At 38.0% G+C, this 18,522-nt stretch overlaps 2 protein-coding genes across 4 annotated transcripts in view; both read right to left on the reverse strand.

Moving 5' to 3' along the window:
• LOC110062986 (trypsin-2-like) overlaps positions 1 to 7,800 on the reverse strand; it is a 28,763-nt gene extending 20,963 nt beyond the window's left edge. Inside the window, exons 1-7 of one of the 2 annotated variants that reach the window (XM_089283084.1) lie at positions 7,590 to 7,798; positions 5,504 to 5,557; positions 3,873 to 3,929; positions 2,980 to 3,033; positions 2,467 to 2,682; positions 1,754 to 2,004; positions 422 to 981 (exon numbers count right to left, since the gene is read on the reverse strand). In XM_089283084.1, the coding sequence (XP_089139210.1) occupies positions 679 to 981; positions 1,754 to 2,004; positions 2,467 to 2,682; positions 2,980 to 3,033; positions 3,873 to 3,929; positions 5,504 to 5,557; positions 7,590 to 7,698 (1,044 nt within the window). In that variant the 5' untranslated portion in view covers positions 7,699 to 7,798 and the 3' untranslated portion in view covers positions 422 to 678. Of the gene's footprint in view, positions 1 to 421; positions 982 to 1,753; positions 2,005 to 2,466; positions 2,683 to 2,979; positions 3,034 to 3,872; positions 3,930 to 5,503; positions 5,558 to 7,589 lie in introns of those variants that run through there. The other variant, XM_089283085.1, reaches the window with a different exon arrangement.
• Positions 7,801 to 9,571: 1,771 nt separating this feature from the next.
• LOC149117398 (serine protease 1-like) lies at positions 9,572 to 16,007 on the reverse strand. 2 transcript variants are annotated; one of them, XM_089283082.1, is made up of 7 exons: positions 15,850 to 16,007; positions 14,999 to 15,052; positions 13,390 to 13,446; positions 12,541 to 12,594; positions 12,035 to 12,250; positions 11,383 to 11,633; positions 9,572 to 10,113 (listed from the first exon to the last, which is right to left on the reverse strand). In XM_089283082.1, the coding sequence occupies exons 1-7, from the start codon at positions 15,956 to 15,958 to the stop codon at positions 9,811 to 9,813; spliced, it is 1,044 nt and encodes a 347-aa protein (XP_089139208.1). In that variant the 5' UTR covers positions 15,959 to 16,007; the 3' UTR covers positions 9,572 to 9,810. The 2 variants fall into 2 exon arrangements, with proteins under 2 accessions (XP_089139208.1, XP_089139209.1); XM_089283083.1 differs by lacking the exon at positions 14,999 to 15,052.
• Positions 16,008 to 18,522: the final 2,515 nt, after the last annotated feature.

Below are 18,522 nucleotides of genomic sequence, written 5' to 3' on the forward strand. Positions count from 1 at the left end.
ATATTTCGTTTCGTTTCAAAGCAAAGAAAGACCTCCAACGTTGTGGGAATGTCTTCTTTGAAATTTTAATATCAAAGAAGCAAAGGACTCTTCGACTCTTGCTGTTTTGATGCATTTCGAAATTTTAACAGGAGTTTACATAAGAGACGGATGTCCCCTGAACAAACAATAAAAATTGAATGAACGGCCAAATGAGCGCAAAGCAAGCGAGCAACCGAACACAATGCATCCGAACAAACAGATCGTCTAAAATGCAGACAGATGCTTCCCGCCCAAACAGCAAAAGGCAGTTTAAGTATCAAGGACAACAACGCCAAGGACAAACTGGAAAAGAAACTGAGAAAACTTTCGGAAGCCTTATATTGAGACGAAGGAAGTAGCACAAGTCGACTACAAGTATAATAACGAGTACAATTGACAATACTTTACATTCCCTCTTTTATTGCTTATATATAATGCATTCTTACAAGCTAAGATGACAATGAGCAGTTAGCTTATCGTCAAATTCAACATTTTTTGGTGAAACGTGACACGCTATTAAAACACAAACTGTGATTTACCGGAATAATTACCATTAAGCGAGGTTCGTTTAATTAGTTTGCCGTGATTCTTTTATTTTCCTTGAAACATGAGCTAGTCGTCAACCGACAACTTCACTCTCTCTTCTACCCCTGACAATCATAGAGTTGTAGAATTGTTAATTGTATCCTGAACCCAGGTCTTAAGTACAAACACGTCAGAATACACTCCGAATCTATTCGGGCGCGCACAACCAACTCCCCAGCTGACGATACCCATGAGATACCACTTGTTATTGCTCGGACAGACCAATGGCCCTCCACTGTCACTTTGGCATGAATCAACTCCTCCCTGAGAGAAACCTGCACAGCGCATGCGTTCCCTAATTTCAACTCCGGAGTCGCTGTTTGCCCTCCGACAAGTGTCACGTGGTATAAGAGGAACTTGCGCTTGCTGCAAAATCTAAAAGATATGTCATAGTTTTTTTTTTCTTTTTTTCTTTTTAAAATCATCACAGTTAATCTCAGGCAAATGATCATGCTCAGTGCGGATATTTCCCATGATAATTGGCACAAAAACTATTTGCTGCCAAAGCAACAAACAAACTAAAGACATTGGTACTGGGTCACTCGTTTAAAAGAAACTACGATGGAAAACCCAGCAATTTATTATAACCATTTGTATGGCTAGCTGACGACAGTCAAAAGAGTTTCCCGAGGCATGTAATGAATTCTTTTACCTTGAATTAATTTATTAAAAGTTAGTGGCAAGCATGAAATAAAAATACAAACCATACGGAAAATCCGTAAAGGGTTCTATAGTCCCATATGAAACACAGGTAACTGCGCTTTACAGAGCACTTTTTAAATGAGTGTCGTAAAAACAAAACCAAAGTAATCACTCTAGCCAATCCCAAAGAACAAAGAAAATCCAATGAACCATTTGAAACTCGAAGTAATTACATGTATCTGCATGATGCAAAGCGGGGGAAAACTTATGTGTGCGAGTCACGATTGGTTTTAGTTTTACTTCTGATTGTATGAAAAGTGGTGCAAGTTTTTCAAGCCAATCGTACAGGGTAGTTGATGCAAAGCCAATTACTTTTCGGCGTTTGGGAATCTTCATATTTTGCATAGTATATATTACAACCTGTTACCAATACGCTTATGAAGTGTCTCGCGCGAATGCAAGTGAAAACATTGCCCGCAAAAGATTAAAACATTTGTATAAATACCTGCGCAAAATTTCCCAAATAGCTTGTTTCTCCCCATCCTGTGACATAACAATTAGTTCCAGGAGGAAAATCCATGGTGGGCAGACATACAGGTCTTACGTCATTGTTGAACGTGATCGGCTCCTTCAGTTTGATCAATGCCACGTCATAGTCGTAGTCAGTCGCTGCCGAGTTATAATTAGGATGTAAGATGATTTTGTCGATTGGGATTATTTGCTCGGTTCCTTCCACTATACGAAGATCGTGTTCACCTGTTCACCTGTTCACAGTTAGATAAAATGTTTTGACATACTTAAGTTTACGTTAGTGAACTAGTCAAAGAAGAAAAACTTTTCACACCAGCTGGGTTATGAATGGTCATAAATGGGAAAATGGAATTGGTGAGCGCCTGGCTGCTCTTACGAGACCTACGTGCGATCGAGCTTTGCGCCTTCCGGTTTTACGGGCGTCGATATTTCTGGAAAATAGAAACGTTTTTCATTCTACAAAAGGGATATTTTAATAAAAACGCTGTGAAGGATATAATAATAATAATAATAATAATAATAATAATAATAATAATAATAAAGATTTCATATTCTATGGGCTACGCCCAAAGAAGACGTAGAAACTACGCTGAATATCTAATGAGACGACTCTCACTGAACCATTTGAACAATATTATGATGTTGTTATGACGATGCGATTAATGTGACAACGCAGTGTTTCTTTACCTACAGTTAGTGTAAAAGACGCGGCATTTTTTCCAACATTAAAACAGTGAGCTGCAGTAACGATCCAGTACGGGGTAAGAATGGAGCCTCCACACCAAACAGGGCCCCGATGCGGCTTATAGTCCACTAACACTTGCCACGGCCAAGACCCTGGTTGGGCGTTTGTACCCCCTACAATTCTGGAATCGGGCTTTTTCCTGCCACACTCCACGTTCCCTAGTAATGAAAGACAATTTAGGACTCTGATCTATAAAAATTTTTAAACTGTTATTATGATTATGGTCCAAAACATGTAATTGATGCCTTATGCGTGAAAAAGGTAGCAAATGCGGAAAATAAGAGCATTCAAAATCACATTTGGTATCGTCATTGCTGTTGATTGGTTAAAACAAGAAATATGTCTCCTCGGATTGATTTTAGCTCCTTGCATAATGTTTTTTTAATCAGTAAGAGATCGTATGATAGACGTTCCACTGTAAATCTCTTTTTCCGTGAAAATTCTCTCTGTCTTACCCTGATTAATGGGTGCGCGTGCGCCAGCAGTTGGTGACAAAGTTATCGACGCACCTAAACGGATATAAGAAAGACAATATTAGCTTTTGGCGCTTTAGACTATGTTTACATTAGTGGAAATTGTTCCGGATTCGTCACGAATCCGGAACTTTTTAGCTAGTACCGGATTGATTTTGCCGTTTACACACAAGTGGAAGAATCCGAAATAAAAACTCCCTGGTTTGGTCATGTTTCTGGAGAATTTGAATCCGGAACTTAAAGTGGGAACTTTGAATCCATAGAGTTTTGTCATGTAAACGATTTTTTCTTCGAATTCGGATATTTTTCTGCCTGCGATCTTTTGAGGTTGCGGTAGAACCAAAATGGCGGATCTACTAATGTAGTCACAGTCGTAGTCGCATTGATGGCCATTAATAGCGGTCAATGGTTGCCACATTCTGTTACAGGTTCAGGCAGTCGCTTTTATAATGGGTAATGCCATATTCCTCAGAAACCAAAATAATAGACACAAATAATGTTCCCTTGGCATGCCCACGTCAAAAACTTTCGAACAATAACAACACCAACAACAACCATTTTATTTTCCTTAATACATAGAATATCATACAGCAAAAGAATAAATTAATCTTAAAAAAGCAAAAAACTACTCCGCAAAATAGTAAGAACTAAACGAGCTGAGTAGTTACAAGGATTATTACGCTTTAAATCGGTTGTGGGAAAAATAAAGAAAAGAAGAGGTAGAAAAAAATATATATAAATATAAATATAAAAAGAAATATAAGTAGTAGCACTACCAGTAGTGAACAGCTATAAGCCAGACAGCTTTTCGGGGTTTTCTTGACGTAGATTATACGTACAATATATGTTTAAACCACAAGGCTTGGTTTTCTTACCCTGAGCATCTGGAGGTGGATCATCGTCAGTTGTTGGTGAAAAACTTGTCGGCCGAGCTTTAAGAATATATGAAACAGAAAATATCAGTATGTGGTACTGAGGTTGTGTTGTGTAATGTTTTTCTTAGGCATAAAGAAAATTCGAGTGATATTAGAAGAGAAGAGGGCTAGGTAAACTATAAAGTTGAAAGCAAGACAAGATGAACGGTAAGCGAGAAATCCCTTGTTATATGGCTAGCTCAGTGAGACTCGGATAAGATAAGATAAGATAAGATAAGATAAGATAAGATAAGATAAGATAAGATAAGATAAGATAAGATAAGATAAGATAAGATAAGATAAGATAAGATAAGATAAGATAAGATAAGATAAGATAAGATAAGATAAGATAAGATAAGATAAGATAAGATAAGATAATTTATTAAGATGGCTGGATATTGATGTTTAAGATGGCTGGATATTGGCTAAGTTCTTTTTTTGCGTGTTTACCGATCGACATTCTGGCCCGTTCGGAATTACGCGCTGTGTCACGCAAGAAAAATCATCCCGAAGCCGAAGCAGGTTCGCCAAAGTTTTCTTTCGTATTTTGCGCCATGAAAAATGATTTTCCGTGACAGCTTAAGGATTTCCTTTGGTCTTTTCAGCGATAAAAACGAGAAACCTGTAAGCGTCAATGAGAATTAAAACAATGAAAACAAAAGAGTTGACTGGCTTCCCTTTCAGTGCTAGGAAATAAACAAGCACGAAGATCATTTCTTTTTTTATCCCCCTCGAAAATTAAGAAATAGAAAACATGTACCGTGTTTCTATCGAGTTATAGAAACAAGAGTGAAAGTTTGGGAGCACGAGGAATGCTGTGGGAGCACTTGCCGACAGGCGAGTGTTTCCACAGCTTTACACAGAGTGTATAGACGAGTACCAGCGAATTTAAAACGCGGGGTAAGCCAGCCATGGACTAGCATCCCATCCAGAATGAACTAGAAATATTCTCGCCGCTTCATGCCACAGAAATGCTTTTGGCCAGAGTATTTATCAAGAGAAAAATTTTTATTTCATTATTTAACGGACTTATTTTAGTTTTTTAAATTTCGAGGTTTCCGGGTATTCGGAGTCCGGTTCCGGTTTCAAATTCCTAGATTCCTGTTTTCCAACCTACCCGATTTATCTACCCTGTTGAACGTGAGGTAAAGTACTTGAATAACATTTCACTGTCTAATCAAAGCAAACGGTTAGGTACTTTATTAATTTTGACCAATCATGATTTTGGCGTTCATCCGGTGCTCGTAAAAACAAAGAAAACAATGGCATGTTTGCAGGCGTTGCCATCCGTCCACCTCCTCTAGTTTTCCCCTCTCCTTACCCTTTATAGGAGTTCGTATTACAGTCGAACCCCTATTAAGCGGCCACCCTCCGGGAAATGGAAGGTGGCCACTTAACAAAGGTTTACCGCTTAACAGGGGTTGGACTACTTTGGCTATTTTTTTACAATGGCTTGATTGCTTAGTAAACATAGAATAACGAGTTAGGGGGTGGCCGCTTAATAGGAGGTTCGACTGTACTGAGAATGATAAGACCTGTTCTGTTAGCGTTGTTCTATCTACTTAATACAAAACTAAGGCTCTCATACCAACCTATAGCTAAACGCTTGTTTCTGGATTTGTGCTCGCTTAACAGCTTCAAGGTATCTGAAACACCCGTAGACAAAAATTGATTATCAGAAAGAAAGACGGAAACTTGAGGAATCTTCTCTGATGTAAATAAACACATAACAGACGTAAAAATGAAACGAAAGCCATCTGCATACTTCAGTTATCGTGATTATATTACTTTTTGTAGTGTCGTATGGGGGAACTGCAACAAAACACTTAGCGCAAAGCTTCAAAAGTTACAATATCGGTGTATCATTATGGTGTATCAAAGGAACCGATGAATCTACTCTGTTCACGGATTCATCGGTTCCTTTGATGGACCATGATCCGAGTGATCTTGGATCACTGACCCTGATCCAGATCATCCCAAAGGAACGCACCCTAAAAGTTAACCGAATTATAACTTTATCTTCTATACAAATGTTTTTCGCTGCTTTGTTTTGTGTATATTGTAATTATTAAAACTCAAAACAGAAAGCCAAACAATATACAGAAAACCTCACCGCAAAGTTACAAAGCTCAAATCAAAATTCCACCTTATCCTGGGTTAGCTTAATCGGGCTCTGAACAACCCGGCCCACGAGCTACACTTTTAGGCTTGCCTAAATCTATATATTATCGATGAAAACCAGAAAAGCGTAAGCGCCCGGAGGATGAAAACAACGAAAACAAAACAGTTCCTTGGCTTCCCTTTCAGTGCTCGCAAATAAACAAGCACAATTTTTTTTTTTTCCGTGTTCGTTAGCTCATAAAGAATATCCTTTTTTGACCAAGCTTGTTCGGTAAAGGTAGCCGGATATTGGTCTCGTTCTATTTTTGCGTGTTTATGGACCTCGGCTCTGTCTCGGTCCATAAACACTCGAAAGAGGAATTTGGCTAACATCCAGTAACCTTGACCGAACAAGATTGGTCAATAACCCATATCTATAGATCTTGTTCCCATGCCGATTCCTCTCCAGTTAAATTTAGACATGGATATAATGCTACCTCGCTTTTCGACATGCATATGTTTTCATGGAGGATGAAAATGCATGTAAACCCGCTTGGACTGTCGACGTGATCAACATTTGCGTAACAAGATTGGTTATATCAAGGCCCTCCTGGGATTTCCGAACCCAGGAGTGATAAAGCCTACACTGAGAATTAACTCTTTTCAAAAACAAATGAAAAATAGCTCTCGCACCTTTCAGTCTCTTTTGTAGAAACATATTTTGTATGCTGTCGTTCCTTCGTTTTTCTTTAAGGCAATTTAAATAGGCTGTTTTAACAGTCTACTGAAATTTCTGTGCGAGTGAAGCACGCAGTGAAATCTCCATTATAGCGTTCATTAAACGACTGTAAATCTTCCTTTGATGTTTCATGTCGTTATTTTAGGGCAGTTTCATCACGCCTTATTCGCGTACAGGCTTAAAATTTTAAGACGCGACATCCCTTTTAAAAATAAACTCAAACGTTTCTGAAGCGCAAGAATTCATCACGGTAATCTCTCAACCTCTTGAAACACCCCTCCGAGCATGAAGCCACTAAAAATGCGTTTTAACATATACCGAAGCCAAGGAGTTATTCGAAACTTTACTTTATCCGACACAGCAATTAGCGTTTGTAATACTGGCAGTGATGAAACCTGTACTGTTAGCGTGGTTGTATTTCAAACAAAAAACTAGGGTTCTTATACCAATCTGCACGCTTTTGTATGAATTTGCGTTCGCTAAACAACTTCAAGGTACCTGAAACACATGAAGACAAAAATGAATAGACCTTTCCCCCATTCCACTTCAGTGCGTTCGAACAATGGCACCAGAGCGAGGTTGGGGTGAACATTTTCATACATCTTCCGTATTTTTGTCCACCCTGACCTCGACTTGGCGCCATTGTTTGTTGGAATGCGGGAAAGGTCTATTACCAGAAACAAAAACGAAAACTTGAGGGATCTACTCTTGTGTAAATAGACACACAACAGACATAAAGATGAAAGAAAAATTATCAAAAAGACATAGTCTAGAAATATATAGATCTCCATAGTTATATTTACACCCTAGCATAATAAATCCAAGCCAAACATAGTTACCGCCTACTCCATTCCTTGGTTGATTTCCACTAGTCTGACTGATCACAGCAAAAGAAAAGAACAAAAACAGGGCAAAAGTTGCAACAGGTCCGTTAGATGCTACCAACATTTTGCCTGAAATAAACCGGACCAAGTTTTCCCACGGCTTTCTTGTAAGAACAACAGCACGATAAAAATAGGCCTGCGGACATGCTAGGAAAAACTGATCATAACAAGGTTTTGTTATATTTAGAGACAAAGACTGATATAGAGATATCAAGATCAAGATTCCTCAGTATTAATTTAGTACTGAGATTCGCAGAAGTATATTTAGATAGCTATAAATACACCAAATTTACTAAAAATGAATCAAGTTCGCATATATTGTAAGATTCTTAAATTCAATATCAAGGATATTATAAGCAGCTATTCAATTAAGAAATAGTAAAATATTTCAGAGTTCTTATCGAGTTATAGAAACGCGAGTGGAATATAAGAAATACACTTGCAACACGAGTCGTAGGTGAATCGAATTTGTTCACACTTTTTCGAATGTCCGGCCAATTTTTCACGACTGTTCCTATGTCGATATATCGATAGAAACACAGAGGAACTCGAGAAAATGCTTTCTAAAGTTAATTATTAGTTTTTGATTTGTTCATCAAGATGCATGATATATACAATCAATATTTGTATATCTACCATCGTGAACAAACAAAGAGTGATATAGCTCGGTCAAGATCCAGGTACGAACATCAAGTCTGGTGACGTGATAATTCTTACAAAAGTTCATCAAGATATTGCCATAAATGTACAAAGGTTGCTAAATGAACCAAGTTCACAAAACAAAGTACTTCTTAATTTAAATATCAGTGACATCTTTATAAGTGATACAAGACGTCATTTTCTACTTCATAGTGAGACGCAGGTATTATATTTGTAGTTGATTCAACATACTCGTCTGTGAAATTCAAACAATATCCCTTCCCGAAATAGCCACTTCAACTTCCAGACGACAAAATCCTTCTGACAATAAGCCGCATCCCGGCCCCCTCCAGAAATATAAGCCTTGTGTGTTTTTGTTTTAGATTTAGCTCTTTTAAGAACTTAGAAGAAAAAAAAGATCAAATCTTTGACTTCTTCAGTCCGATTACAAATAGCCCAACTTTATAGAGTTTATTTAGGCATTTAATTCTCAGAAAGAGACTTGTTAAGAGAGACTTGTTAAGTTCATTTAACTACCATAGAAAGTCTGTACATGGTTTGCACTTACTTTCGTTATTTTTTCACTGCGTTCAACCATTCCGCATTTGCGTACAACGGAACTTTTTCACAAACAACATACTTTTCAAATGCAAATCCAAACACTATATTTTGAAACGAAAAAAAAAGACAACAACAACAAGCTCAAAGCTTTTGTATAAGCTAAGGACCAAGACAAGATGGAGGTATTAGAGTGAATCCCCCAGATACCCATATAGGCTTCTTAAGCTATTTTTAGACATGGTACCCAGTTCTTCCCCAGATGTTACTCGCGCGTTTTTGGATGTTTTAAGGGAGGATCTAGTTATATTTCGTTTCGTTTCAAAGCAAAGAAAGATCTCCAACGTTGTGGGAATGCCTTCTTTGAAATTTTGATATCAGAGAAGCAAAGGGGCTTCGGCTGTCGCTGTCTTGATGCATTTCGAAACTTTACAGGAGTTTACATAAGAGACAGATGTCCCTTGAACAAACAATAAAAACTGAATGAACGGCTGAGAAATGAACAGCCAAATGAGCGCAAAGCAAACGAGCACCTGAACACAATGTATCCGAACAAACAGATCGTCTAAAGTGCAGACAGATGCTCCCCGCCCAAACAGCAAAAGGCAGTTTAAGTATCAGGGACAACAACGTCAAGGACAAACTGGAAAAGAAACTGTGAAAACTTTCGGAAGCCTTACATTGAGACGAAGGAAGTAGAACAAGTTGACTACAAGTATAAAAATGATCACAATTGAATATACTTTACATTCCCTCTTTTATTGCATTCTTGCAAGATGATAATGAGCAGTTAGTTAATCGTCAAATGCAACAGTTTTTCTTGAAACGTGACCCGCTATTAAAACACAAACTGTGATTTACCGGAATAATTACCATTAAGCGAGGTTCGTTTAATTAGTTTGCCGTGATTCTTTTATTTTCCGTGAAACATGAGTTAGTCCTCAACCGACAACTTCACTCTCTTTACTACCCTTGTCAATCACAGAGTTGTGGAATTGTTAATTGTATCCTGCACCCAGGTCTTAAGTGCAAACACGTCAGAATACACTCCGAATCTATTCGGGCGCGCACAACCAACTCCCCAGCTGACGATACCCACGAGATACCACTTGTTATTTCTCGGACAGACCAGCGGTCCTCCACTGTCTCCTTCGCATGAATCAATTCCTCCCTGAGAGAACCCTGCACAGCGCATGCGTTGCGTAATTTCAACTCCGTGGTCGTTGTATGCCCGCTGACAAGTGTCAAGTGATACTAGAGGAACTTCCGCTTGCTGCAAAATCTAAAAGAAATGTCATAGGTTTTTATCATCACAGTTAATCTCAGGCAAATGATCAAGCCCGGTGCGGATATTTCCCACAAAAGCTATTTTCTGCCAAAGCAACAAACAAACAAACTAAAGACTGAAAGAAAACACGATGGAAAAACCCCAGCAATTTATTATAAAAATTTTTATGCCTAGCTGAAGAAAGGCAAGAGAGTTCCCCGAGGCATGCATTGTATTATTTCACCTTATATTAATTTATTAATATTTAATAGCAAGCATGAATTAAAACTATAAACCATACGGATAATCCTGAAAGGGTTCTATAGTACACAGGTAATTGCGCTTTAAAGAGCACTTTTCAATTGAGTGTCGTAAAACAAAAACCAAAGTAATCACTCTCTGCCAATCACAAAGAAAAAAGAAAATCCAATGAACCGTTTGAAACTCAAAGTAATTACACGTAACTGCATGATGCAAAGCGCGGGAAAACATATGTGTGCAAGTCACGATTGGTTTTGATTTTACTTTTGATTGGATGAAAAGTAGCGCGAGTTTTTCAAGCCAATCGTGTAATGTATTTGATGCAAAACTAATTACTTTTCGGCGTTTGGGAATCTTCATATTTTGCGCAGTTAAGTCGACTCCCGATAACTCGAACCCTCGCTAACTCGAACCTCGCGCTTACTCGAACCAAAATCGATTTCCACTGGATTTCCATCATACATTAACTGTAATTTTACCCTCGGTAACTCGAAACCTCGATAACTCGAGCCTCCCGCTAACTCGAACCAATTTTCCATATTGTCTGTCAATACGTGACAGGTCAAAACAAACAGTGTACTGTAGTCCAAAACATCAAATTTATTTTGAAGCAGCCGTGTGACAAAACTTGTAAAGTTCCCAGTTCCTGGACTTCTCCGTGCTGCTTTCATTTGTTATATTTATCACATTACGTTACGTTCCGATTTATACAGTAGTTCAGAGATATATTATTTTATTTTCACTCGACTTCTCTATTCTGTAATTAAATTTGATTAAAATGTACACTGCATGAATAGAAAAACATTAAACACCGTTTTTCCTCATTTCCGGTCATTTATTCTCAACTCCCTATAACTCGAACTCCCGACACCCCGTACCTTTTTCAATTTCCCTTGAAGGTTCAATTTATCGGGAGTCGATTGCATATTAATGTTACAACCTCTTATCAATACGCTTATGAAGTGTCTCTCAAATGCAAGCAAAAACATTGCCCACAAAAGATTAAAACATTTGTATAAATACCTGTGCAAAATTTCCCTTCTCTCTTGTATATCCCCATCCTGTGACATAACAGTTAGTTCCAGGAGGAAAATCCACGGTGGGCAGACACACAGGTCTTACGTTAATGTTAAAGTTGAAAGGTTCCTTCAGTTTGATCAATGCCACGTCATAGTCGTAGCCAGTCGCTGCCGGGTTATAATTAGGATGTAAGATGATTTTGTCGATTGGGATTATTTGCTCGGTTCCTTCCACTATACGAAGATCGTGTTCACCTGTTCACAGTTAGATAAAATGTTTCAACACACTTAAGTTAGTGAACAAGTCAAGGAAGAAAAACTTTTCTCGCTAGATGGGTTATGAATGGTCATAAATGGGAAAATGAGATAGTCAGCGCCTCGATGCTCTTACGATACGAGCTTTGCACCTTCCAGTTTCACGCGCGTCGATATTTCTGGAAAATCTAAACGTTTTTCAGTCTACACTGAAAAGGTATAATAAACGCTGTGAAAGATATAATAAAAAAAGATTTCATTTTCCATGGGCTATGCCCAGAGAAGACGTACAAACTACGCTGCAGAATGTCTAAACCTTTGAAACGACTCTGACTGAAGCATTTGAACAATATTATGATGTTATTATGACGTTACAAAGTGATAAAGAAGTGCGTCTTTACCTACAGTTAGTGTAAAAGATGTGACATTTTTTCCAACATCAAAACAGTGAGCTGCAGTAACGATCCAGTACGGGGTAAGAATGGAGCCTCCACACGAAACAGGGCCCCGGTACGGCTTAAAGTCCACTAACACTTGCCACGGCCAAGACCCTGGTTGCGCGTTTGTGCCCCCTACAATTCTGGAACCGGGCTTTTTACTGCCACACTCCACGTTCCCTAGTGATGAAAGACAATTTAGGGCTTTGATCTATAAACATTTTAAAACTATTATGATTATGGTCCAAAACATGTAATTGATGCCTTACTCCCGAAAACGCGGAAAATACGAGCATTCAAAATCACATTTGGTTTCGTCATTACTGCTGATTGGTTGAAACAAGAAATATGTCTCCTCGGAGGGGATTGATTTTAGCTCCTTGAATAAGGGTTCTTTTAACCAGTAAGAGATCGTAAAATAGACGTTCCATTGTACATCTCTATATCAGTGAAAATTCACTATTTCTTACCCTGATTAATGGGTGCACGTCCGCCAGCAGTCGGTGACAAAGTTGTCGACGCACCTAAACGGATATAAGAAAGAAAATATCAGCTAGTGGTACTTTAGACTAGGTTTACACTGGAGGAAATTGTTCCGGATTCGTGACGAATCCGGAAAGTTTTAGTACCAGATTGATTTTGCCGTTTACACACAAGTGGACGAATCCGAAATAACTCCCTAGTTTTGTCGTGTTTACGGAAATTCTGAATCCGAATTTTAAAGTGGGAACTTTCGAATCCGGATATTTTTTTCCGCCTGCGATCTTTTGAGGTTGCGGTTGAACCAAAATGGCGGAACTAGTAATGTAGTCACAGTCGTAGTCACATTGATGGCCATTAATAGCGGTCAATGGTTGCCACATTCTGTTACAGGTTCAGGCAGTCACTTTTATAATGGGTGATGCCATATTCCTCAGAAACCAAAATAATAGACGCAAATAATGTTCCCATGGCATGCCCATCTCAAAAACTTTCGAACAACAACAACAACAACAACCATTTTATTTTCCTTAATACATAGAATATCATGCAGCAAAAGAATAAATTAAACTTAAAAAAGCAAAAAAAACTACTCCGCGAAATAGTAAGAACCAAACGAGCTGAGTAGTTACAAGGATTATTACGCTTTAAATCGGTTGTGGGAAAAATAAAGAAAAGAAGAGGTAGAAAAAAATATATATAAATATAAATATAAAAAGAAATATAAGTAGTAGCACTACCAGTAGTGAACAGCTATAAGCCAGACAGCTTTTCGGGATTTTCTTGACGTAGATTATACGTACAATATATGTTTAAACCACAAGGCTTGGTTTTCTTACCCTGAGCATTTGGAGGTAGATCATCGTCAGTTGTTGGTGAAAAACTTGTCGGCCGAGCTTTAAGAATATATGAAACAGAAAATATCAGTATGTGGTACTGAGGTTGTGTTGTGCAATGTTTTTCTTAGCCATAAAGAAAATTCGAGTGATATTAGAAGAGAAGAGGGCTAGGTAAACTATGAAGTTGAAAGCAAGACAAGGTGAAGGGTAAGCGAGAAATCCCTTGTTATATGGCTAGCTCAGTGAGCGAGCAAGATAAATCAAATCTGGCGCTGTGATTGGCTACCCGAGCGGGCAAGATATATGGGTTGTTGACGAAGCTTGCTCGGTCAAGACTCGGATAAGATAAGATAAGATAAGATAAGATAAGATAAGATAAGATAAGATAAGATAAGATAAGATAAGATAAGATAATTTATTAAGATGGCTGGATATTGGCTAAGTTCTTTTTTTGCGTGTTTACCGATCGACATTCTGGCCCGTTCAGAATTACGCGCTGTGTCACGCAAGAAAAATCATCCCGAAGCCGAAACAGGTTCGCCAATGTTTTCAATCGTAATTTGCGCCGTGAAGAATGATTTTCCGTGACAGCTTAAAGATTTCCTTTGGTCTTTTCAGCGATAAAAACGAGAAACCTGTAAGCGTCAACTGAATGAGAATGAAAACAATGAAAACAAAAGAGTTGACTGGCTTCCCTTTCAGTGCTAGGAAATAAACAAGCACAAAGACCATTTCTTTTTTTAACCCCTCAAATATTAAGAAATAGAAAACATGTACCGTGTTTCTATCGAGTTATAGAAACAAGAGTGAAAGTTTGTGAGAACGAGGAATGCTGTGGGAGCACTTGCCGACAGGCGAGTGTTTCCACAGCTTTACACAGAGTGTATAGACGAGTACCAGCGAATTTAAAACGCGGGGTAAACCAGCGATGGACTAGTGTCCCATCCAGGATGAACTAGAAATGTTCTCGTCGCTTCATGCTACAGAAATGCTTTTGGCCAGAGTATTTATCAAGCGAAAAATTTTTATTTCATTATTTAACGGACTTATTTTAGTTTTTTAAATTTCGAGGATTCCGGGTATTCGGAATCCGGTTCCGGTTTCAAATTCCTAGATTCCTGTTTTCCAACCTACCCGATTTATCCGCCCTGTTGAATGTGAGGTAAAGTACTTGAATAATATTTCACTGTCCAATCAGAGCAATCGGTTAAGTACTTTATTAATTTTGACCAATCATGATTTTGGCGTTCATCCGGTGCTCGTAAAAACAAAGAAAACAATGGCATGCTTGCAGGCGTTGCCATCCGTCCACCTCCTCTAGTTTTCCCCTCTCCTTACCCTTTATAGGAGTTCGTATTACAGTCGAACCCCTATTAAGCGGCCACCCTCCGGGAAATGGAAGGTGGCCACTTAACAAAGGTTTACCGCTTAACAGGGGTTGGACTACTTTGGCTATTTTTTTACAATGGCTTGATTGCTTAGTAAACATAGAATAACGAGTTAGGGGGTGGCCGCTTAATAGGAGGTTCGACTGTACTGAGAATGATAAGACCTGTTCTGTTAGCGTTGTTCTATCTACTTAATACAAAACTAAGGCTCTCATACCAACCTATAGCTAAACGCTTGTTTCTGGATTTGTGCTCGCTAAACAGCTTCAAGGTATCTGAAACACGTGTAGACCAAAATTAATTATCAGAAAGAAAGACGGAAACTTGAGGAATCTTCTCTGGTGTAAATAAACACACAACAGACGTAAAAATGAAACGAAAGCCATCTGCATACTTCAGTTATCGTGATTATATTACTTTTTGCAGTGTCGTATGGGGGAACTGCAACAAAACATTTAGCGCAAAGCTTCAAAAGTTACAATATCGCGCTGCGCGAATCTTGACTTCTTCTTCATATGACGCTATTACCGATGATCTCATTGTAAGACTTGGCTGGAAAAAAAGCTAGATGTTCGACGAAAATTGAAAACAGCTACTGCAGTCTATAAATCAATTAATGGTCTTGCCCCTGATTTCTTATTCACTAAGGGACTGCGAGGGCAAACTGACTGTCCCACTGCCGTACCAACTTTCTAAGGAACAGTTTTAGCTATAATGGTAGGGTGCTGTGGAACAGTTTATCCGTCAAACTGTAGCAAGCACAAACTCTGACTAGTTTTAAATCCGGCTCAGTGCGACGGTCTCTTCTAACGCAGGTGAATAATATAAATCTGCGGCATCATGGAAAGCAGGCATTTTTGTTTTACTTCATTGTGCACTTTAATTGATATTATTATCTTCGAATTATTAGTTTTCTTTTTAATGCATTGTATTTATAATGGTATTAGGATATAAATAGAGTTTTGTAATTGAAGCCTGATGTTTTTACCGTGTATAAATAAAGTTATTTATTCTATACTACCCTATTCTGTTCAATTAATGTCTTAACATAATAAATTCAAGCCTAACATACCGCCTACTTCATTCCTTGGTTGATTTCCACTTGTTTGGGTGATCTCAGCAAAAGAAAAGAACAAAAACAGAGCAAAAGTTGCAACAAGCCCGTTAGATGCGACGAACATTTTACCCGAAATAAACCTTACCAAGTTTGTCAAGGGTAAAAGAAAAACAGCGCTATATAAACATGATATAATATATAATATATAATATATAATATATGCCTAATATATGCCTGCGGATATGCTAGTCAAAACTGATCATAACAAGATTTTGCTCTATTTAGAGACAAAGACTAATATAGAGATATTAGGACGCAAATCCTGATTGGTACTGATTTAGAACTGAGATTTCAAAAGTGTATTTAGATAGCTATGAATACACCAAATGTACTAAAAATGGATCAAGTTCGCATACATTGTAAGATTCTTAAATTCAATATCAGGGATATCATAATTAGATATTCAATTAAGAAATAGAAAAATATTTCATTGTTCTTACATATGGAGTTGTAGAAACACGAGTGGAAGTTAATTTCCTCTCGAGAATAAGAAATGTTGTGGAAACCCTAGTCGTAGGTGAAGCGAATGTTTTCATACTATTTCAAATTTCCCGCCAAACGTTCACGACTGTTTCCTGTGTAAACTCGATAGAGACAAAGAGAAACAAAATGTTTTCTAAAGTTAATTAGTTTGTGATTTGTTCATCCAGAAGCGTTACATACTCGACCAATATTTGTGATATAAATTTACCAACTACAACAATAACAACAACTAGCTTCATTTGAGATATTTGCATGCCCATAAATACTATAGTGCTGCTAAAGCATTTGTAAACCAGAACTAAAACAGAAATAATTATCGTGAACACCTTATGTATATTTTTACCATTTTAATGTAGATTGATAGTTTTTATTGTTGTAATTATTATTATTATTATTGTAAAGTTGACTTAAAATTAGTGTTCCTGAAAAGCCCCAATTGGAAGGTTCAATAAAGTATGTACGTATGTGACTTATATGAAGGATTAGATACATTTGAAGCGCGGGAAAGATGTGAATACATGATCGACCATCGCAGTTATACACGCAACTTAGCAGTTGTGTAATTTAAGCCTGAAAAAAAAAAAAAAAAAAGCAGGCTTGAGCGGGATTCGAACCCATGACCTCTACGATACTAGTGCAGTGCTCTACCAACTGAGCTATCAAGCCAACTGGGAGCTGGTCACGTTGTGAGTTCGTAATACATCCGTAGATGATAAAGAATACAAGTCAATACATGAAATATCAGATATTTGAACTGCGGGAAAAATGTAAAGACATGATTGATCATTGTAGTTAAACACACAACTTAGCAGTTGTAAAATTTGACCCTGAAACAATTCAGGCTTGAACAAGGGTGGCAAAGGTAGGGTACCAATCACGCATCACGCTGAATTTTTCTATTAAATCACGCATCACGGAAAATGTTTTCACGAATCACGCGTCACGTAAAAAGACGTAAGCACATCGCAAATTTTACTTCCTCGACCCTAAAAGCGTCGTTAAAAGAAGAACTCTGCCGATTCAAGCACAAAAATGCATCGACAAATATCACGCGAAAACGTTCCTTACGGTATCCTTTCGAACGGCTGAACGCACAGTAAGTGAACGGATAATTTCAATAACGATAGTCAATTTACATGTTCCAAGATATCTTAAGACTACTTGGTTGTTCATGAGTTGCTAACCACTGAATATAATGGGTAATGACTCTGGTAACGATTTAATGAAATGCGAACTGTGAAGGTAAATGTGAGGGATTCATGAGATATGGGCTGTGCAGGTATATGTTGGGAATTAATACGATGAAAGATGAGTAGGTATATGTGAGGGATTCATGAGATGAGGGCTGTGTAGGTATATGTTGGGAATTAATACGATGAAAGCTGTGTAGATATATGTGGGGAATAAACGAGATGTAGGCTGTGTAGGTATATTTGGGGATTGTTGAGATGTAGGCTGTGTAGATATATGTAGGGGATTAATAAAATGTAGGCTGTGTAGGTATATTGGAGGATTGATGAGATTTGGGCTGTGTAGATATATGTAGGGGATTAATGAAATGTAGGCTGTGTAGGTATATTTGGGGAATTGATGAGATGTAGTCTGTGTAGGTATATTTGGGGAATTGATGAGATGTAGGTTGTGTAGGTATATGTAAGGGATTAATGAGATGTATGGTGTGTAGGTATATGTGGGGGATTGATAGGCTGTGTAGGTATATGTAGGGGATTAATGAGATGTAGGCTGTGTTGGTATACGTAGGGAATTAATTAATGAGCTGTAGGCTGGGTATATATATGCTGGGGAATAATGAAATGCAGGCTGTGAGGGAATATTGGAGGTATATTTAGGTGGGTAGTTGACGAATACTTGATTATATATCCAGGAGGTATTGTTTTAAGACAAATTGAGAGAAATGTGTATATTGCGGTGGAGTTAAGTGGCCGCCCAACCATCCGAATGGTGTCGCACTTATAAAGCGAAAGAACAAAAGGCTTGGTTGTTAGCCAATGAGAAAGAACTGACGTCATAACCAAACCGGAAAAACGAGTTTCTGACACCGGATGGATTTGATTATTCAAAATGGCGGACATACCTTAATTTAAGGCTATAATATGCTAATTTGCCAAACCTTTTTTATATGCA

This window comes from Orbicella faveolata, unplaced genomic scaffold (genome assembly GCF_042242905.1).
Source record: "Orbicella faveolata isolate gen_17 unplaced genomic scaffold, um_ofav_v1 contig_12, whole genome shotgun sequence".
In the NCBI taxonomy this organism is placed as follows: domain Eukaryota; kingdom Metazoa; phylum Cnidaria; class Anthozoa; order Scleractinia; family Merulinidae; genus Orbicella; species Orbicella faveolata.

What these genes read in the sequence shown, in the direction of transcription:
- LOC149117398 (XM_089283082.1), bottom strand. Translation starts at nt 15,958, where the DNA reads ATGTTCGTCGCATCTAACGGGCTTGTTGCAACTTTTGCTCTGTTTTTG. An exon ending in AAACAAGCGTTTAGCTATAG is followed by an intron (nt 13,447 to 14,998) that starts GTTGGTATGAGA and finishes ATATTCTTAAAG; the next exon opens with CTCGGCCGACAAGTTTTTCA. An exon ending in AGAAGGGAAATTTTGCACAG is followed by an intron (nt 10,114 to 11,382) that starts GTATTTATACAA and finishes CATTTCTTTTAG; the next exon opens with ATTTTGCAGCAAGCGGAAGT.